Source organism: Protopterus annectens, chromosome 4.part1 (assembly GCF_019279795.1).
Source record: "Protopterus annectens isolate FY-2018-M chromosome 4.part1, PAN1.0, whole genome shotgun sequence".
NCBI lineage: Eukaryota > Metazoa > Chordata > Ceratodontiformes > Protopteridae > Protopterus > Protopterus annectens.
The window spans coordinates 838,310,803-838,332,646 of NC_056734.1; the positions used below are offsets into that span (position 1 = coordinate 838,310,803).

The window sequence follows — 21,844 nt, forward strand, 5'->3', positions numbered from 1 at the left end:
ATCAGTTATTTTCCCTGTAACTGCATGATTAAATTAAAAAAAAAAGTTTTAGTATTGTGCAATGCAGCAAACAAAAGGAAGCAATAAGTCCTTCCGTACTAATGTGTCTTCTAGAATCTTGCCAAGTATAATAGAAGCTGCTTAATATAATTTTTTAAATCAAACAGAATGTTTTATATAGTTGTTGCCTAATGATATTTTCAAGAAAAATGTAAAACATTTTTTTTTTTACTGATTTGGATCCCTTCTGTCTACAAAATTGTTACAGTGCTATCAGTTTTCATAAGGCAAATATTTTCTGGAAAAAATGCCTAAAATGCATAAACATAAAGCATTTTTAAAGCCCTAATCGTACTGCTATGAATGTTCTTCAGGCATAAACCTGTGTTGCTGTTAGTCACATGTTTAATAAGTCATCAGTAAAACAGCTCTTCCAGGCAACCAGGCTTCCCTAGAGAGAAAACAATCAACATAATGGAAAACAAGCCATATCGTATGGTTTGCTCAATTGTACAAGGTTCTTGAATCTTCTTGCTGTACCGTTTCATAGTGCAGTAATGTGTCTGCACAGTTGCTCTTGTGCTGGCTTCTCACTTATACCACTTTCTCTCTGTTCCATTGCAGCAAACATACTGCTGTACGTTCCCAATGGTGATCCTACCTATGCTGCTAACAACCAACTAAGCAGCTATGTGCTTTATTTTGAAGGAATCTGCTTTGCTGGCATTCTGGTAAGTGGTAAACAGTTCAACATATTTAACTTTTAATTAGAAGTAAGAGAAGGCACTTTCTGTAGTAAATCACAATGCTGTTTAGATAAGTAAGTAGACTTTTTCAAATATTAGTAATATCATACAGGCTGAAATAAATGTTGTAGCCCTCCCCCCCAACAAAATGTGCCCCGGAGTCCATCAGGGAGGTGGTTTAGTGACTCACTTGCCTTTTTCCTTTGGTCTCTGTCTTTGTCCTGCCCTTTGTAATACCACAGGCAGCCACACCTTGTAAATGTGATACGGTGCTTAACGCTCCCATTCAGGTAAATCCAGGTAATACTTACACTGCAGTTCTGCACCAATGCTAATACATACAGTAGAAGAGTATTGCAGATGTTTACTTTAAATGAATAATGACTGTTGTGAGATCTAACCTCATTAAAGACTTCATTTTCACTGATAGCAGTAGACATAAACTTATCTACTGCTAATGTTGTACAAGGTCATGTTGCTGCTGCTTTTGAATTTTTCATTTTAGTGTTTCTGTGTCATTTCCTTTAAGCTTTCACATATATTTTGGCATGCCTGCATCTCTTTACCTCTCTCTGTAATATATTCTGTTCTAGTGTAGTCTAATCATTTACAACATTACCTGTTCCTGTTATGAATCTGAACAATCTGTTTGCCAATTAAATCAAACAGCAGCCGGATCAGAGTTGACAGGTGAGCATGGCTGACTGTTGGCATGTGTAAGGTATTAAGACTATCTTCTTACAGCATGTCTGCAGATGGGGTGTTGAGGGAGTTCAATGACATGCTTATTGACATGGGCAGAATATCAAGATGGCCATTATATGTGACACCTGCTGGCACAAAAGAGATGGCAAAGCAGTTTCTATATGCATGTATAGGGCATCAAAGTGACCATCATATACCAGGCTTACTATCATGGCTGGCACACTTTAACAGTCATCATATGACTAACTGCTGTTGTGTGTGGAATGCTAAGGTAAGAATCATGTGTCATAACTGCTGGATAGGTGGATCATTCACGTGAATTATCATGGGTGATGCACTAAAGCAGTCATTTGCATGCCTGCTGTCATGGATGGAACATTGAGGTAATGATTATATGCCATGTTTGCTCATATGGCGGCACTTGTAATGTGATAACCATAGGTCATGTCATGGGTGAGATATTCAGCATACAGGGGGTCTGCTGATAGGAAAAGGACTGACTATGACTGAGATGATCATCACATGGCCAGGCTACTTCTGATGTTTCCAAAAGCCATCTCTAGCAAACAAATAATCTAATATGAAGGAAGTGTGTATGGATGAACCCAGTCCTTTGTGAGCCTTTACAAACTGGTCTGTCAGATTCTGGAGTGAAACAATATGCCAGATAAATTATAAAGTAAAAAGTGAGCAGCTTAGAACGTTCTTAAAAAACTATTACAAAGAAGAAATGGAAGGTCATCGTATTTTTTAGAGAGAAAAAAACGGAGCAATTCAGGTTAGGGATAGATTGTTATAAAATCTTGCAAAAGAAAGATAAAAAGGCAAAAAGAAATGGTAAGAGGATTTATAAATGCGGATCCTACACTTAGAAAAGAATAAAAAGGTGTGAGAGTAAAGAATTTCTCTGGAAGTTTAAAAACAAAATGTTGGAGAACAAAGCATTTCTGTTTTGAGGAGACTTGGAAGCAACACGAGTGAAAAAAAGTATTTTTTATTATTATTACTGTGCTAAGGTTATTGACTTCACCACGTCTAGCAACTTAACAGAGAGGAAGGAGAAGTTAGTTGCTGCCCTAAAAAATGAGCAAGGAATTGTGTAGCACTTGGAAGAGGCAGTTAAAAAGATTATGCTTAATTACTTCCAAGGGCTTTAACAAAGTTGTGGAAACAGAGTGAACAATTTCCAAGCCCACCACAAATACCCGAATTAAGGCTGGAAATGATTCAGTGACCTAATAAACCTATTAGTGGTCAGGAAATTTTGCAAGCAGTAGATGCTATGCCTCTAATTACACTCCAGGCAGTAAAGAACTGACCCTAGATTTTTATGAGCATTGAAAGACAGAACTGGGGAACCCTTTAAATGGGTTATTCGATATTACAGGATAAGGCAGTCAACTCCCACCTTCAGTAAGCTATCCTTTATAGTAGGGCTTCTGAAACCAGGAAAAACAGCCAATAGAACCAAATTCAGTGAAGGTTTACATGGCAGGGTTAATGGTTTATAAGTATATCCCTGATTGAGCCATTTCAAACTACTGCCAAAACCTTGTCTGGAACACATCAGTCACCCTGATAAAAAGGAATACGTTAAAGGAAGGAGACAACTTGTTGTCTGAACAGGAACAACACTTGCCTATCACATCCAGGTTACCAAAATATTGCTTTCCTCTCTATTTATGGAGTCCCATAAAGCCTTTGACTCAATAAACTGGTTCTTTCCATGGGCAATTAGAAGACATGAGATATAGGGGGGAATTTCCTGCACTTAACTTAATGCTTCTATAGGACACCATATGCCTAGGCCCTTGCTAATTGGCATTCATCACCACATTTCAAATTATTTAAAAAAGTCATTTGCAGATGTCTGCTGTATTCAGTGCTGTTTACACTGGCAGGTGAAATACTGGCCTCCCATCAACAACAATTTCAGCACCTCAACAAAGGTATAAGCCTCCTCCCTGCACTTCATGCTACTCTGAAATGGTTCACAGATGAATGTGTACTGTGGAAGGCTGACCCTGGGAAAATACCTGACACTCTCTGAGTTACTTAACTTTTTCTCAAATATTTCAGCTCTATGCTTAATAGCAATAAATCATATATGTATCAATTAAATGAAACAGTTTACCAAAAATAAAACAAGTGTTTCCCAGATACCAGAAAATGCTAATACTAATACTAATACTAATACATGCTAATACTAATGCTAGCACTAATGCTAATACTAATATTAATAGGTTCATAGGTTCATAGGTTCATACTAGGCTATCTGCCCGAGGGCATTTACAAGCCTAGCCCATCGTTTTGTGGCTTATGCCACCCCTTTAGTATGGGGAACTATACCCATTATTTTGCTGTGCCTCTGTCGAGCAGTGACACTGAGGTAATCCCTGGGGTATATCTGCGATCTCCCATCCATTGGTCAAGATTTCTCTTGAACAAGGCCAGCGAGGTGCTCTGCCTCACATGTACCGGGATTTTGTTCCACAGCATAGGGAGTCTTTGGGTGATGAATCTATCCCTCCAGCACGTCCTATTAATAGCCGTGTCAAGGTTTAAGTCTCCCGCCCTTGTGGCTCTGATGGATCTAGATTTTTGAGGTGAAGCATATTCATCAAATCTGGGTTTGACATGGTCTTGTTTGTTAGACTAAGGTCACCTCTGATCTATCGTTAAGCGTTAGAATAGAGCTAGAGTCCTTTCAGTCGGGCAGCATAGGACAGATTTTGAGACCCTTTATCCTTTTGGTGAGGAACTTTTGTGGCCTCTCCAGCTGCTGCAAGTGTCGGGTCAGATACATTCCGAATGGGGCATTGTACTCAATCATTGGTCTGATGAGTGATGAGTAAAGGGAGACTATGACCTCCCTTGATCTAGATGAGAATCCCTTCATGATAAGGTGGGCAATGTAGAAGGTCTTCCTAACTACTTTAGCTACATGGGTGTCGAATGACAGACTACTATCAACCTGGGTCCCCAGGTCCCTGATAACTTCTTCTGTGCTCAGTGGATTGCCACCTATTTGGTAGCTAGGGGTAACCTTGTTTTTCCCGAAGGGTATGACTATGCATTTTTTGGCATTTAACTTTAGGCCGTGGCTCTGGGACCAGTTATCCATTTCTGTGAGACCCTTCTGAAGGATATCTGTGTCAGATGTGTTTTCTACTATGGCCCAGTTTGCAGTCATCTGCAAACTTTGTCAGCCATAACCCTCCTGTGTTTGCTTGTACTTCCGAAAAGTAGATGCCAAACAAGAGTGGGCCCAGGACTGAGCCCTGTGGGACACCACTTGTGACAGGCTTTGAGTCTGACATGGCGCCAGCAACTCTGACCCTGTGGGTTCTGTCACTCAGCCAGTTTGCAACCCATCTTGTGATGTATGGGTTGACATTTAAGCTGATGAGTTTTTCAATGATACCCGAGTGGGGTATTGTATCAAGGCCTTAGCCAGATCGAGGTAGGCTGTATGGACTGCCTTTCCTCATCAATGGCTTTGGTGACTGTTTCAAGAAGTCAACCAAGTTTAAAAGGCATGATCTGCCTTTGACAAAGCCAAACTGGGTTGGATCCAAAGTCTGCAAATTCCCTATGTCTTTATTTATGAGGTCCATTATGATCCTCTCCATGGCTTTGCAGATAAGGCTTGTCAAGCTAATGGGCGGTAATTTCCAGGGTCGGTGGAGGCACCGCTTTGTGAAGTGGTACCACAGTTGCAGTGCGCCACCCCTGGGCGTATCCAGAGGTAAGACTTTGATTAAACAGCTGTCCTAGCTGTGGGTTTAATTCCTCATTGAGTTCATGGAGCACACAGCCAGGGACACCATCAGGTCCCATGGATGCTGTGTTTTGCTTTGGAGAGAGCAGTTCTCACTTGGGCATTGGAGATGTATGGGGGGCTGCAATCGTTTGGTATAGATATCTCTCCTTTTGGAGGGGAGGGAGGGGAGAAGTCTGCACTGAACCTGTCAGCCAGTATGTTGGCAATGTCTGTAGGATCAGTAATCTTCACATCATTTTGAACTAGCTCTGAGCATATCTGGGAGTTTCCTCCCAGGTTTCTAACATAGCTAAAGAAGGCCTTATGATTGTCTTTTGAGTCTTTAGCTATTTTTCTCTCGAAATTTGCTTTGGATGATTTTATGAGAGCTCTTAGTTTTTTACTTATAGTGATCAAGGGTGTCTTACCTTTTAAGGATTTTGCTCTATCTTGTAGTAGCTTCCTCCTTTTGTTGTAGAGTTTGTTTATGGCTGGGGTCCACCAGACTGGACGCTTGCCTTTGGTACAAAAAGTCTTTGTTTTGCTTGGGATTGCCTTATCCATGCAGTCCTGCAGGTGCTGGTAGAAGGCATTTGTAAGTGATTCAGCGGCTTGAGTACTGTTTTCCGGCTCGGGGGCCTAAAAGGAGACCACACTAGTTTTTAGAAGTGTGAAGTCGGCTTTTGAGAAGTTTTTTACTGTGGTCTTTTTTATTTCAGGTGGGGGTGGGATGAGGACCTCCAGCGAGATTAGTTTGTGGTCTGATCTCACCAGTGAGGGGTACACCTCTGGTGTTGAACATTGTGCTCCCATGTTCGTGATGATGAGATCAAGTATGTTATCTCCTCTTGTGGGGATGGTGACTAGTTGTTCCATGGCATTTGAGTTTATGAATTCCAGGAACTTTTGGGCTAGGGTGTTTGGGCTTGAGTAGTGTTCCCAGTCTATATTAGGGTAATTGAAGTCACCTAGTATGATGGTGTTTGGTGATACATTTATCCCCTCTAGTGTTTTCAGGAAGGCCATGTGAGGTTCCTGAGTTTGTGAGGGTGGCCTGTAACATGCTACAATTTGCAGAGCAGTCTTGCCTATGGTTAATTGCACCTGGATGGTCTCCGATGCATCGTGCGTTGCCACCAGTCTTGAGGTGTGGGTGTCCTTGATGAATATGGATACCCCCCCTCCTTTCTTGGTATTGTCCGGATTTTGGGGCCGGAACGCATGATATGAGGTAAAACCTGATAGCGCTGGGGTGCTCTCAGGAGCCTTGAACCAATACATTCTAATACTAATGCTAATGCTAATACTAGTACTAATAACAATACTAATACAAATACTAATGTTGTTTGTCTTTTCGGCTTTTCCTGGTTAGGGGTCACCACAGCGGAACTCCGGTCCGCTAATGATTGGCAGTAGATTTATTTTTTGGTGCCGAGTTGCCAGCCTGACGCCCAACCTTCAGGGAAGGCACACCCATTCATGCATGTCTTTCGGAGGCCACTCGACCGTGGGGAGGACATGCAGACTCTACACAGAAGGCACTCCAGCCGTGAATCGAACAGTAGAACCTCTTCCTGTGACAAATACTAATACTAATATTAATACTAATACGTACTCGTACTAATGCTAAAGCTAATGCTAATACTGGTACTAATATTAATACTAATACTAATACCAATACTGATACTGATAGCAATACTAATACTAAAAGTAATATTAAGGCAACCTCTTCTGGAATCAAGCTTGACAGTAATGTCTCTGACCTGATGAAGAATAACATTGAACTCATTTGCTACCATTTCCCAAGTAAGTGCCAGCATGAGGTAACCTAAACTTTTCTCTCTGTATTAAAATTTCAATAGAATAAGCTTGCCCTATGTAAAACTATGGCTTATATGTAACATCTTGCATAGGTACTGCAACCCAAATTGGTTAGAAAAACTCTCAAAATCTGTTGCCTAGCTTTTACAGAATGGAAAGCAACAGAGGGACAGTAGGCTAAGATTAAATCTCAAAAGGTAAATGGAGAAGGGAAAGCAAATCTGCTATATACATGAGCTACCATTATCTGCTTTATGCATAATACCCTGAGGAGAAGTAAACCACTCTGGCTCATAATGGAACAGAGGACATGAGTAAGAGAATACCAGCAGGAACCTCCTAAGCACGATGCTAAAATGCCAGTAAGCCTTTCCTACCATATAACAAAGGCATGCACTCAGATTAATAACAATACTCAAATGGGGTAAAGGACAGAGACTCCCAAACAGGGTTTGGCATAATCAGGAAATTAAAATAAATACGAAGGATATTTACTGTCAACATGGGTTGCCAGAAATATAGTCCTTTTAAGAATTAACTGGTCCCACATACATAGCAGAGGATGTCCTTGCTAATCTCATAGACAGGCCTGCTGACATAGAGTTGTTGTTACTGGAATAGCTACAATTTACAGAGTGCTATATACAAATAAAAAAAATATCAAGATACACAGCTCTTTATTCCTGAAATAAGGAATTCCTAAGAGTGTAGACAAAATGAAAATATCTGACTATTTCAAGTAATACTCCTTGGTGACATTAAGCCCAAACCTGATAGTAGGAAAAGCTACCGAGAAATAGTGTTAGGGCATTTACAGTCCTTGGTACTTCATAAGAAACCCAAGCCAAAGGGTCAGTGATGAGCTCAGGTAACTAAAAGTTCTAGAACTGAATGCTGAAGCCTTTTTTTAGAATGACTCTGAGTGCTGTGTTTGATGTTAAAGCTTCTATACTAGTAAACCTTGATAGTCTGCCTAAGTTTCACAAGAGTTTGTCTACTTTCCCCTCCCATGAAAGAAGGGGTTGGAAAAGAGTTAGATGGTTTGGATTAAGCCAACATAATTACTGTAGTGAAGTGAGATTAATAACTTACACTTGCAGATCTGGTGATGAAAACGGGTAGTTATATCCATTTGTTGGGGGCTATAAACTGACAGTGAATCAGGCAACTGACACTGAGACAAACCTGCTACCATGGAAAGGGGGGTGAATGTCCTTGTTAAGCAGGAGGACAATGTTATCAAGGACTAACCTGGTCTCTATGTATAGGCAAGAGTATATCACCTTTAATACCCATAGAGATTTATTTGTTTATATTACTTAGCCATTTTGAGTCAGGTCTGCACCTTCCACCATCACACTTGTTACAGAAAACATGTTAAGGTACCTCCAAGTGGCGATCTATCTGCATAATTGGTTGACGTCAGGAAGAACTTAATTTGAACACTCAAGGAACTTTCAGAAAGTAGTGTAGTAACTTCAGGAAAGTGGAGTGAGAGTTAAGAAGTCCAAGTGAAACTTTGTAAAAGAACAAGAGAATAGTGGTATCATGTTGTAACCAGTAGGAGAACTCATTCTGTGGCTGAAATGTCACATCCACTGAGGAAGTACATACCTGGGCACTGCAGTGCTGTAGCAGTTAGCATTGTCACCTCACAGCAAGAAGTTCTCTGGTTCGATTCTCAGCTAGGGTGCCTTCTGTGCAGAGTTTGCATGTCCTCCCTGTGTTCGTTTGGGTTTCCACCAGGTGCTCTGGTTTCCTCCTACATTCCAAAGACATGCAATAGGTGGATTGGACACTCTAAATTGGCCATAGGTTTTATTCATAGATCCATAGATTCATAGATTAGTACTAAGCTAACTGCCATTGTGAGCCATTTAAAGACTAGCCAATTATCCCTTGTGAGACTCAAATCCTGCATATTGTGTTTGTAAGGCAAACACCTTAACCATTAGGCCACCTTCCCAACCCTTGGTGGGTGTGAGATTGTGCATGCAGAAGTATGTGGTGCACCATTTGAGGAGAGTTAGCCCTTGGCCAAGCAACCTAAAACTGTAACTGCTGCAGAAATGAGTGCAGAAAGGTGCTCAATGCCCGATGTAACACATAGTGCATAAACAGGAAAGAGAGAGAGTGCATACCTTTCATGTATGAAAGACCTGAAAGTATTTGTGGCACCTGTTCGGCTATTGTGAGAGGTCTGTCCCTAACCTGTTGATTCTTCCTGGTTGTTATGTGAGATATGCTCCTAAGCAAAGTATGCTGTTAGCATCTTTGTTTTATTGTCAAAAGGTATTCTAGCAATGAAAGTGACAGGAAGACAATAGTTTCAATTAATGCAATCGCTGACATGGAAAAGTTCTCATGGATTACACTCAGAGGTGTCATCTCACTTCACCATGCACTGTATCTGCATATGGTACTGAGGACAAGATTCAGCACACCATGGCCACTGACAAGAACTGCCCAGTGCTACATGTGCAGCCTGATCTATTCCCCCTTCAGCAAGGAAAGGTCTATGTATAGAGAAAGAAGCATTAGCTCTGATCTTTGGAGTTAAATATTCCCCAAACTGTTACTCACCTTAGCTGGTGAACACAAATGTCTACCTATTCTGCTCACATTTAGAGGTGCATAATCATCCTGACTGCTTATGACTCATACTGAACATCAAGTTTCAGAAGTATTTGGTAATGAAGATAGACTTTTCATACTCCATGTCCTTGTAACTTCAGATGCGGAAAGAAGTAGTGTCAAGAGTGTAGCCACAATATGGTGATGAAACATTTCAGGAGGCTACTTTAAGTATCAAGCAAGTGACTCATGTGAGACAAACTGACTCTGAACCTTTTAAGGCCTTGAAATAAGTTATGGAAAGTTGCATTCCTAAGACGGATGAAAATATGAGCATGTTTTATATGCAGAGGATCAAGCTATCCACTGAGTGGAGATGTATCCATTGGGGGAGTAGAGTGTAATATTAAAACTAAATATGCCCAGGGCTGTACTGTGATACTACACAAGTCAAAACAAATACTTGCAAGGATATTAGAAAGTGCCACCATATCCTGTCAAATAATCCACTGGGTTAATCACCTTAGATTATTTATTACAATATGAGCAATGAACGTATCCTATCTAGCCTGCAGTCCATTTAGCTTAGCTTTTATACTGCTCATTTCCTCCCACTAAACAGGTTTCTTCCTTGCAAAGTCTGATGACTGATACATCCTCCTTTCTAATCACAAAATCACCAAAAATAAGAACATTTCTGGGGTTACTGGGAAACTGTGTCAGTCTTAAGTGTTTGTGTGCCCAGATTGTATATGTTTTAGACACCAGTATTTGTTACCTATGGACATTTCCTATTATCCTGTTGCAAAGAGTCTGGATATGTTTTTTTTTCTAAACAGAACAAGATACATCATACAGCATGTATCTGGTAAGCTCTGACATAAGTAACATTGTATATGTATGCTCATAGGTGGGAGATTCTGGAAAAAAATTTTCTTCAAGTTGTTTAATATATTTGTATCTTTAACTGATTTTTACTGTAATTTAAAGCAATAATTCTTACTTTTTCTAGGAGCAACAAGCAGATGATGCCCCGCCTCAGATACTTATCTGCAAGATAGTCCTTAAAAGTTAGGTCATATAGTATCTGCACTGACTGTGTTATTAAAGGAGGTACGGGGGGACAATGTTCCCTGCGTAGTGTGTTTTGGGAGGTTTTACCCCTCCACTAAAACATAAAATTCAAGCTTCACATGTTATGAGCTGTGAAAGACAAAATCAGCAAAAGGATATCTTAACATTTCATTAGCATAACAGTAGGTTATTTAACAGACTTTTAATGTTCTAAGGCATACCCAGCTTGATTACTAGTCCTTCCAGTGATAATGACAAATATTAGATTTTCCAGTGTTTGTTTCACCTGTTTTTTTCACAGTCCGTCTTTTACAGTTTGTTTTATACACCACACGTTTATCATTTTTATGCATGCTAAGTTTAGGTTGTGATGTTTATGAATACAGACCAGTATTCAAAGACAATTCCTTCACAGTGCAAATAAATATATTTTGGGGTGGTGCTGTAATAAACACAACATACACATCATTTTTCAAAATAAAAGTGCAAATCTGCTAACAGAAGTACAGTTTGGATTATAAAGATGGCCAGTACACAATACTGAATATGTGTTTATTAATGCATCTCTGGATTCATGCTGAGTGACACTCTGGCTGGTCTGCACAACATTATATAGATGTCAGCACAGCAAAGTTGTTTTCCTTTGCAATTTTGTGGTTTAAGGGAAACACTTTGTTCACAACATTACCCCGTGTGTTCTTCATTTTTGAAAGCAGTAGCCCAGCAAAAGCAAATAACTAAATAAAACCAGTAGATGACACTTTAGAATATTTTGTTATTGCATTTTTAACACCACCATTAAGATTACAGTAATAACTTTTAAGTAATGGTGCCTATCAAATCAAACAGGATTGCCTTAATGAAATGACCCATTGATGGAACTTGAATACAATGAAGTCTTGCACTCATCATCTTATTCTAAAGATTGCTGATCACTTATCTTTATGCAATAGTATCATACTGAGCATTTCATACTGACATTAAAAGTATATATATCCTACAACCAGAATACCAAATGGCTATATACCTGGAGGTCAGACAAACAGCAGGAAGATGATAATTATTGATAACAGGTCAGAATATCAAAATCAGAATGTCTTAACGTTGGGAGAGTTACATATTGTAGAATAAGTCAGGGAGAGATACCTTGACATGCTACCTGCATTACCTTTTCTCATGGAAAGTAGAATGTTGATAAAAAATGCAAAACATGTCTAATTTTCTGTTACGGGGATGAAATGAGCTCCACATTCCCACTGGGCTGCTTGAGTACATTAACTTACCCTTATAATGAAATCACTATTAAAATACCTTTTAAAGAAATATGGGGAAGAGCTAGAAGAAAAGAAAGGCTAAAGATGTGTTTCTTCATTGATAAACCCTTCCCATACAGCTGATCTCAGGAACTGTAAGACTCTGTGCCCCAAAGGGCATAGAAGTGCAGATTATGGATGATGGTTATTAAAACATGTTTTTGGGAACAAGAATCATAACGACAGGAATATACACAATCGCACACAGTCAGACACACACACACACACACACACACACACACACACACACACACACACACACAGAAATACATGAGACATTTGCTATAGCTTGTCTCCCTGCATACTGTCAAGAAGCAACAAATTACTACACATTATTGTGACCATTATTTTCCCTTTCCTCATGATCAAACATCAGATATCGGGCTATCTTTTGGAGATCGGAGTAAAGAAGCATGATGTGTATCTTTTTTGGACAGCAACGAGCTGAAATATATTACTGTAGTCATTTATCCTTTCACTTTCATCCTACGCTAACACTAGAGTGTGTGTACAGGAGGTTACTTTCTTTTTTGGGAGAGATAGGGTGGCATGTCACTATTTGCAGATATGATTTATGTATCCTTGTATTTGTTCTCATTTTATTAGAAACTACTTTCTTCAGCTTTGAACATTAAGCTTAGGGAAAAATGTTATTTCTTCCTTGAAATAAACAAAATTAGACCTAATGTCTTTCCTTACTCACAATTTTTGTTTAGGTCACCATTGAATCTGAATGTTGGAAAAGAGCTCTAAAATGCATATCAGAATTTCTAGAATCCCATAGTTGGGACCCTAAAGTTTAACAGTCCCTTGGTTTAATTCAACTATTTCTTCCACATTTATTAAAGTGCAGACTTAGCTAGTTAAGGTATATTGAAAGAATGGAGGAAAATCTGAAGATTAACAGAAAGTGTAAAAAAATAAAACAATCTGTCTACATGGTTTGAGAATGCCAGGACTGGGGGGCACTAGGGTTGGTAGATGGGGGAACCAGTGTCCAGTGGGGGGGATTCACAGGCTGGCCCTGTGTACCCCATTTAAAATACCAAATAAAAACTACTTTCTGCAGTTTGCAATGATACGAAACAACAGAATAATCCTGACTAGTTAGGATTTACTGAGTTTAGCATTCTAATGTGTCTCAGTTTCATGTTTCACTTATGGTAGCAGGGCATTATCTGTTCAGTTGCCTCTAGGATTCCCTGTCTAAATTCCATTTCTATAATATGTGTACTGACTACTTTTATCTTTCATTTAAAAAATAAAAGAAATGTATTTTTATCACATGAATGCTGTAATTTCTTATTTATTAGATGTTGTTTCCAGCAGCAATATTTATCTTATTGGATCATTTTGAGGTCTGTGAACCTAAAAACAGGAATACAAAGGTAAGATCAACTCTTTATCTAATAATTAAGGAGAAACTGTATCTGCATTTATTTTCTAATATAATAACTGTTCTAATGTGTGACTAATATGACTTATTTATTGTCAATTAACATGCCATCTTTTTAATACTTAATCAAATGTGGATCCTGTGAAGAGAGAAACTGATCTCTAAATGAGTATTGGGAATAAGGCCATATAGTGTCAGTGCTATTTATATTTAGACAGAGGATAACAATGCATAAATGGAAAAACAGCTCCACTGTAACATCTGACTCTATGGGTCAGAGGAATGGTAGCCCCCTGTAGTATGGCTTTGACTAGTGAGCTGTGATGCTGTCGAAGCCTGGCAGGTGAAGGAAAGAGAATAGCCAAAGGCTGACAGATCTATCCTGAGGAGAGGGAGGTAGTTTGGCTCACTGTACAACTGCAACATCCTATGTGATGGCCACCCAGTAGCAGCTCGGTGGTAAAGTAACAATGCAAGGCCATGAAAAGCATTCAGACCTGACAAGGACTGCATGGCTCTGTAGTTGAATTTTGGTATAGCTGTGAAAATATGCATACACCACTGAATCCCACCCTCCTCAGAGTTTTTGAACAATGTTATGATTAGAAACTCCAACTTCTGAGATAGGGGGATAAAGGACGGAATGTCGATGAACCCATGTAATATGTTTATCACCAGTCAGAAATCACGTAGCTGAAGGCTATGTTTTTCTGTCTGCAGAAATACAGGAGTAATACACTGACTATTCATGATCCTTCAGGTCATGGACATGTTGTACCTGGCCTTCTTTTAGCCTGTAGAACTTTTACATCTGAACAATACAATATGACTGCTCTGTTCTTCCTCCTTTTAAATTCACAGACCATGCATTTGTGGAAAATGAGGGGTTCTTCATGCTCTTCAACTGAGTTTTGTATTCCCATTTATGATGTGTTCATGTCAGACAAGTACTTAACAGCATGTGAACTGTACTCATGTTCATTCATGCTGATTATTGTCTGCCTGGATGTTCTGCGGACAGCTATTTTCCAAATATTAGAATTTTCTTTGAGGATGATGGTTCTTTTATCTATTTTAAGGATGAACTTTTTTTCCTAGTCCTCAAGAGAACATCAGTGGTCTATAATGGCCTTGATGACTTTCATCCAGGTTTCTAATCTTCCATTCATTGGTTTAAAGTTTGCTACTAGGCTAAGGACCACTAGGGACTTTACAAACCTAGACCACATACCTCCTTTGCCTCCTGGGCAAGTTATTAATAAACTTAATTGTGTATAGTTTATATCACATTAATTTGTTCATGAATGCAAGAAACTCCATTAGTCCAGTTTTGCACTTGCCACAGTACTAAAATTGCCCCATGAGGGTGGCTAATTTCCAAGTTACAGGAAGAAATCAGTCATATCATTCTGTTCTCATCCTGCTTAATCCTTCAGTCGCATTTTATACTGCTCACTGTATTGTCCTGACTGAATATTTTCCCTCTTATTGTGGTGTCTTTTATACTGTAACAGACTTGGTTTACCTCCTACATGTCAAGATGTACCTGAGTGGTTGTATAGCTCATAACTTTCTTTCACCTGTCGAGTACCGCAGGATTTGATCTTGGTTCTGTTACTGTTTGCAGTATTAATGCTGCACCAAGATAGCTTATTAGATGGAGATGGTTTTCTTATTGGTGTTATACTAATGGTATACAGATATAGCTCCCATTCCTCAAAAACATATAGATTAGCTGTGCTTTTGATTTTTGAGAGACTACGCTGTTTGCAGCTTTCATCTTTCCATCTTTGTGGTAGCAATAACCTGGAGTTTTTTTCTCCTGTGGTGCATAATCTTGGTGTCATCCATGATAGCTCTTTGACATTTTGGGATTAAATGATGGAGGTACGTAAATGATCTTGTTTTCATCTGAGGTCTTCGTCTTCTTTCGACTTTTCCCGGTTAGAGGTCGCCACAGCCATCCATCTGTCTCGCCATGGCAGTGGAGTTTTGGAGTTTCGTGCGCCAAGCCAACAGCCCCACCCAACCTTCCAGTCCAATCCACCTACAGCATGTCTTTAATCACCCAATACTTCTTTAGAATTTCTCATTTTTTTCCTGGTGGGTCTGAAAATGGTTGTGTGGGATTAGGGCCCTACTTCACTAAACAAATTCAAATAAACAAACAAACAAATAAATAAATAAATGCATAAACAAATGTTCTTGCCTTGGCTACTGTAACATCCTTTAGCTTGGCCTTCTTGAAACCAAAATATATCATGTTCATCTAGTAAAAAAATCCACAATATAGTCACCTACTAGGGCACATTATTACAAGCACACCAGTGCTGTGCTCTGGAGTTTATGCTGACCTCCCGTTCAGTGCCAAATTATATTTAAAATGCTGGTGCTGGTATTTCTAGCCCTGCACAGTTTGGACCTGTCATCTGAAGGATTTAACTGTTTTTAGTTCCTGCCTTGGGCCTTGAATTCTGTTAACACAAGGCTGGTTGTAGTTCCTTGGCATGTCTTTAAATATTAGGTATGTGCTCATTTGTGGATCAAGACCTGTGCCTGTCAATCCTACCACTGTGGTGGCTCTGGAAGTGTTTCACAATGGTCAGCTTCAAGGCCTCCCTCAAGATTTAACTTTTTGGTTTGGCTTTAAATGCTAAAAACCTAATCAGTTCTTAGTACTCTGTTCTATGTTTTTTCTTCTTTTATTTCACTTATTTAATACTGTTGGTTTATTACAATTTAGTTTAGTACTGTAAGCACTTAATAAAGATAAGGTTGAAATATATTTTTTGTGTTAAAATAGTACTGAAGCAAAAACAGCTGAAAGTCCACCACAGTTGTCTTTATTACACGACAAAGCATTCAGCTGTTTTTGCTTCTTTACATTGGTTTGGTGTTCTGGAAACCCTTTAACTTCAGGGGATTTATTTTTTGTGTTGTTTTGAGAACGTTAAAGTAGTACTGAAATACATTTCATAAGCTTATATGTGTGTTGTGGTAGCTTGGGTCATTACTTCAACAAAATATGCTTTTCCCACATTCTCCATCCTATGTGACAAACGTCAGATACAAAATAGTCATCTTGCAGTTAAATCATATTATTTTATTTGTAATATTGAAACAAAATTAACAATCAGCCATTCTCTTGGACTTTTCACAGACAAAAAAGTTCAGAATTCGCTGCACCTGGTTCACACACACACAGGAATCAACTCAATCCTGATACATTTTCCTGGCTATAATACTCATAGAAACTCACAAATAACTGCTTAGTTCAATATAATTTATTTGTCCAAGTGACTGACAGTTTCAGCTTCAGCAGTTCTGTTTAAGTGGTGATTCCCTTTGAGTTCAGTTCAAGTAAGATTTCTCTTCCACTTTGAAACCCCCTGTAGGCCTCATGCCTAAGGCACATTCTGTATCTTCTCAATTCCATAGTCAAGTTATCTCCAATAAACATCCTGTAAGTAATCTTTCCTTGCACCTCTCATAAAGGATGTCCTACAGTATGTTACCGTAGAGAACCCATCTTTCTGCAGTTACTGCAGGTTTTTAACTGCAGGCTCTACCCCCATCTGTGCCTGAGTGAAATACCTAGGAGATTCCTGCAAACAGGTTTCTTCATTTAACCCTTTAATCTACTTCAGTACACCTCACTACATCCCCTGTGTTTAATGACGTTTGCTGTAATTCCACAGTTGTCTTCTAGAAAAGAGGGTAGCTTAACCTCAATCTGCTAAAGAGTAATTCAATAAAATATTGACAAAGCAGCTGTCAGTGAACTTTCTATATAAAAATCATAAGTAACATTTATAGGGTCATAGGATGTTACTAGACTACCTATATTGGCCCTGACCCCTTAAACCCTAACAAGAGTTTAGCCCTATGTTAGACAAAGTCAGCAGGAGTCTCTGGGCCATACATCTGTCCTGCCAACAAGTCCTGTTGATGTCACAGACCAGGTTGAGGCCACGCCTGCAAGTTACTCAAGTGGAACTTGACTTGTGGATATGCAGCAGTCCATCAGGTGTCATCTGCAAACTTCTTTGGCTAGGTTAAGGTACGCAGTGTGCACCATCTTCCCCTTTGTGAAACTGCCAGCCCAGCTATCAGGAATTTGTAAATAATCATATGTCATTTGTGAATAGTAATATGATTCATATGCTTGTCTTATAAATGTAAGAGAACTATATGTTATGTGTATACTAAACTACTGTTGCAGAAGTGTATGCTGAACAGGGTTTGTACAGTACTGAGCTTCAAGGATGTGTCCACAGTGTACACTAATGGAAAAAAAATGTATATAAACAACAGTATTTACCTGTGCAAATGTATGTTTTAATAGTAGAAGCTGGAACATATAGAGTTAACTTGCAAAACTTCAAGAAAATTAAAGTGTTTGATGATTGTGATATCTCTCAGTTCAGTTCAGCAGCAGACACAATGTATAGAGCTGGAAGTTTTTGTATTGTCCTGAAACAGATATAATTAGTAGGTTTCAAATGGAAAAGCATTTTATTGTTTTACGACTTCCAAGTTCTGCAAACGTCTAAGAGATATGTACTTCTCACACAGAGATGTTAAAATTCTGTTAGTATCTGTTTAGCCTGGGAACTGAAGTCAGGTGGCAGAGAATGATGTCATCCAAACTAACCCAGCAGTAATTTTTATTATTAATTTAAGAATTCTCTGAGAGAGAGACTGGGCATTTTGTATCTTGTCTTGAACCTAGAAACATCCATTTAGCACTTCTGATTGCATGTTGTCTGTAAGATTCACGGCATAGTATCTCTTAGATATAGATAGGAATATAGTAAAGATTAGTTTAGATGTTTTCTGTATTTATTTGAGACTGTCCTACAATATTGTTTTAAAATATTTCCTGTGATTCTGAACTCTGAGGTAACTGTGTTGTTTGAGTATTGTCTTGTTCTATTATTATTATTTTATTATTAAATATATTTAAACCTATATTTGTGGCTGATAGTTGTGAGATATATTTAAGCTCTTGGGGTACTTGCATATGTATTTGGTGACACTGTACAGCCACTCCTAATAGCCTGGTGCTTGTTCAAAAACTACCATTTGGATAATAGTGACATTACAGAGCAGGATTTGTCATGCTTTGGCAAGGGCCTTAAAGTAGCTGATAAGTAAGAGTGGGCTGGTGGCAGCTGGTACAACCTTATAGTTTGGGAAGAAAGGGGCATAGCTAGTAAACCTGTGCCAGACTTTTCCAGGTGTGTATGTGTGTGTGTTTGTATATCAGTCAAATCTCAAAGTTTGTGTGTGTCAGCTACTTGGGCAGGGACACAAAGCACTGGTTGGACAGAGAGGGTGCTGGAGGTCTTAGCTTGGACACATGGTTGAAATCTTAACCCTATAGCTGTGCCAGTGGGGAGTCTTATTGGGGATCTAGAGAAAGGGGGAAAAACATGCCCCAGACTGACTGTGATCTCTGTGTGCTCTTAAGGGAAATTGTACTTTACTGTGTGTGTACTTGCCATCCTCCCATTGTGTATATCCCTCAATGTTGCCAGTGGTGAGGATTGAGGCTCCTTGATTACTGGGCCAATGCTGGGGCATCACATATTAACTGGTGGCAGTGGTGGGATATCCACATCACATAAATGGTTGACAGTGGTGAGTTAGCCACATCACATATTAATTGGCTTGTAGTGGTGTGGATATTGCATTTCTATAGCCTGTGTACAGTGGTTACTGAAGGTGTTTGGACTCTTAATCAGCCATGCAGTGAATATTCAGAGTTCATATCACAATTGTTTTATTTTTTGTTATCTTAGTTAGGGAGTGCAGGCAAGCATGTCAGCAGAAGGGTATGGCAAGCTGACAAGTCTCCAGTTGGCTGAGATGTGCCAGACTAAAGGACTAGTGCATTCCAACCTACATATGCAAATACTGTAAGAGATACTGACAGAACCCACACTGTAAAGGTCTCCAAATCCAGCTCCAGACAAGTGACAAGTGGAGTACCTCAGGGTTCAGTCCTGGGACCGCTCTTGTTTGGCATCTACTTCTCTGAAATACAGGCCAACACTAAGGGACTCTGGCTAACAAAGTTCGCAGATGACTGCAAACTGGGAGCCATTATTGAATCCCCAAATTATGTGGATATTCTACATAAGGGCCGTACAGAAACAGATGCTTGGTACCAGAGCCATGGGCTCAAGCTCAATGGCAAGAAATGTATCGTTATCCCCTTTGGGGGAAAAAACATGTACCCATGAATTACCACATAGGTGGCAGTATACTAAACACCAAAAGTGTGATAAGAGACTTAGGGACACAGGTGGACAGTGGTCTCACCTTCGATAACCACATCACTACAACAGTCAGAAAATCCTTCTATGTGGAACACCTCATCACTAAGGGCTTTTCATCCAGAAAAAAGGAGGTCATTGTCTCACTGTACTCATCCCTCATTAGACCCATTATAGAATACAATATCCCATTTAGTATGTACCTCTCAGGACATCTGCAGCAACTGGAAAGGCCACAGAAATACCTCACTAAAAGAATCACAGGTCTAAAGCAGATGCCATATGCTGACCGTATAAATAACTCAGGTTATACTTTGTCTCATATCATCTACTCAGAGGTGATCTCTGCTTAACATACAAGACCATGTCAAACTCAGAGCTGTTGGACATGCTACACTTAAAGAAATCCCAATCCCTTGGAGCCACATGCTTCAGGGATCTAAACCTTGTCATCACAATGAACAAAACATGCTGGAGGCATAGGTTCCTGACCCAGAGACTCCCCAGACTCTGGAATAGACTGCCCATACATGTCAAGCAGAGCGCCTCTTTAGCCCTCTTCAAAAGGCACCTTGATGACTGGATGGGAGATAGGAAATTCACCCCCGGGATCACATCAGTCGCCCTGCTAGACAGCGGTCCAGGGAAGTAAATATTGTGGGAAGAAATAGCCAGGGAACTGTTATGGCTAGGCTTGTATAGGCCCTAGGACCGATAGCCTAGTGCCAAGCTATGAACCTATGAACCTATGAATCTGACTAAAGCAGACATGATTGCAGCTTTAATCACAGCTGCATCACAGAACAGCAACCAGAAGGACAATCAGACTGGTTGTGGAGATGTACAACTCTCAGAAAATGGACAGCTCAACCTTTCTACAGAGGACTTAGAAATCCATCTGGAGTTAAAGAAACCTGAGCTGGAGGCCAAGCATTTGGAAATAAAAGCAGCAGAGAAACTGAGACATCTTGAGGCTGAAGAAAATGAGAAACTGAGATGGCTGGAGGCTGAGGAGAAGGAGAGGCAGAGGCAATATGAAAAGGAGATGTTGACTCTTCCCCAGAGTCATGGAGGTAATGGGGACGGGAGTAGCTGAACTCAGAAGCAATAAAGGTCAGTAAATTTCTTCCACAATTTACAGAGGGGGATAATTTTGATAGTTTCATTCATATGTTTGAGTGGGTATGTAAAGAGTATAATGTTGACCAAGGGCTCTGAGTACGGTTCCTGACCCCCTTACTCCATGGTAAAGCTGTAACTGTTATTTCTAAATTGTCTGATACTGATTGGTTAAATTATAATATTGTAAAAAAAACTGTTTGCTAGAATGTTTTAAGTTAACACCTGAAGCTTATAAGAAAAAGTTTCATGAGCATAGACACAAGGGAGATGAAAGTATGTGTGCATACATTGCTGAACTAAGCACTTATTTTCATAGGTGGGTGAATGGATGTCAGGTCACTACTTTTGAAGGGTTGGCAGACGTTTTGGTGAGGGAACAAGCCCTTAGCACTATGCCTGAGGACCTGAGAATCTGGTTAGCTGATAGACAATGCACTACTGCAGATAAGTTGGGGAAGAAGGGAGACCTATACCTAGCAAGCAGGGCATCACTGCACAGGAAAGGGACACCCAGTGCTGCTCATGGGTCTAAGGGAACCCATGATGGGCAGCCCAGACTGCCCCAACAGAGTCCAGCAGTAGCAGGGGAAGCCACTAGTCCAGGTATATGTCCAGGACCAAGGGTTAAATGATTTAAATGCAACCAGTGGGGCCATGTAGCACATAGATGTCCACAGAGGCAAGGTGGAGAACAAAAGGTGGCAGAACCAGTAAGTGGGAATGACAAAATGCCATCAGTAGGTTGTCTCCAGACAACAAGGGAACCAAACTACCACAAGAGGTTATATCCTATCATAGTGAATGGGAAAGCCTCTGACCTAACCATTGTGAAGCCGGCAATAGCTAAAGAGGAGCACTACTTACCTGGGCAGTCTACTCCTCTCAGAGCTTTAGGAGGGACTCCATTCCAAATACCTTTTGATAGGGTTCACCTTGACTGGGAGGGTGGAAAAGGAAGGCAGCAAGTAGGGGTGCTTGAGGATATCCCTGCAGATGTCCTGATAGGGAATGATTTTGATAATGCAGTACCATGTGTTCATGCAGTTACA

At 39.9% G+C, this 21,844-nt stretch overlaps 1 protein-coding gene across 1 annotated transcript in view; it reads left to right on the forward strand.

Moving 5' to 3' along the window:
- The first annotated feature begins 531 nt into the window (after nt 1-531).
- TM4SF18 (transmembrane 4 L six family member 18) overlaps nt 532-21,844 on the forward strand; it is a 73,535-nt gene continuing 52,222 nt past the window's right edge. Inside the window, exons 1-2 of the mRNA XM_044070864.1 lie at nt 532-731; nt 13,310-13,384. Of these exons, the coding sequence (XP_043926799.1) occupies nt 558-731; nt 13,310-13,384 (249 nt within the window). The 5' untranslated portion in view covers nt 532-557. The remainder of the gene's footprint in view (nt 732-13,309; nt 13,385-21,844) is intronic.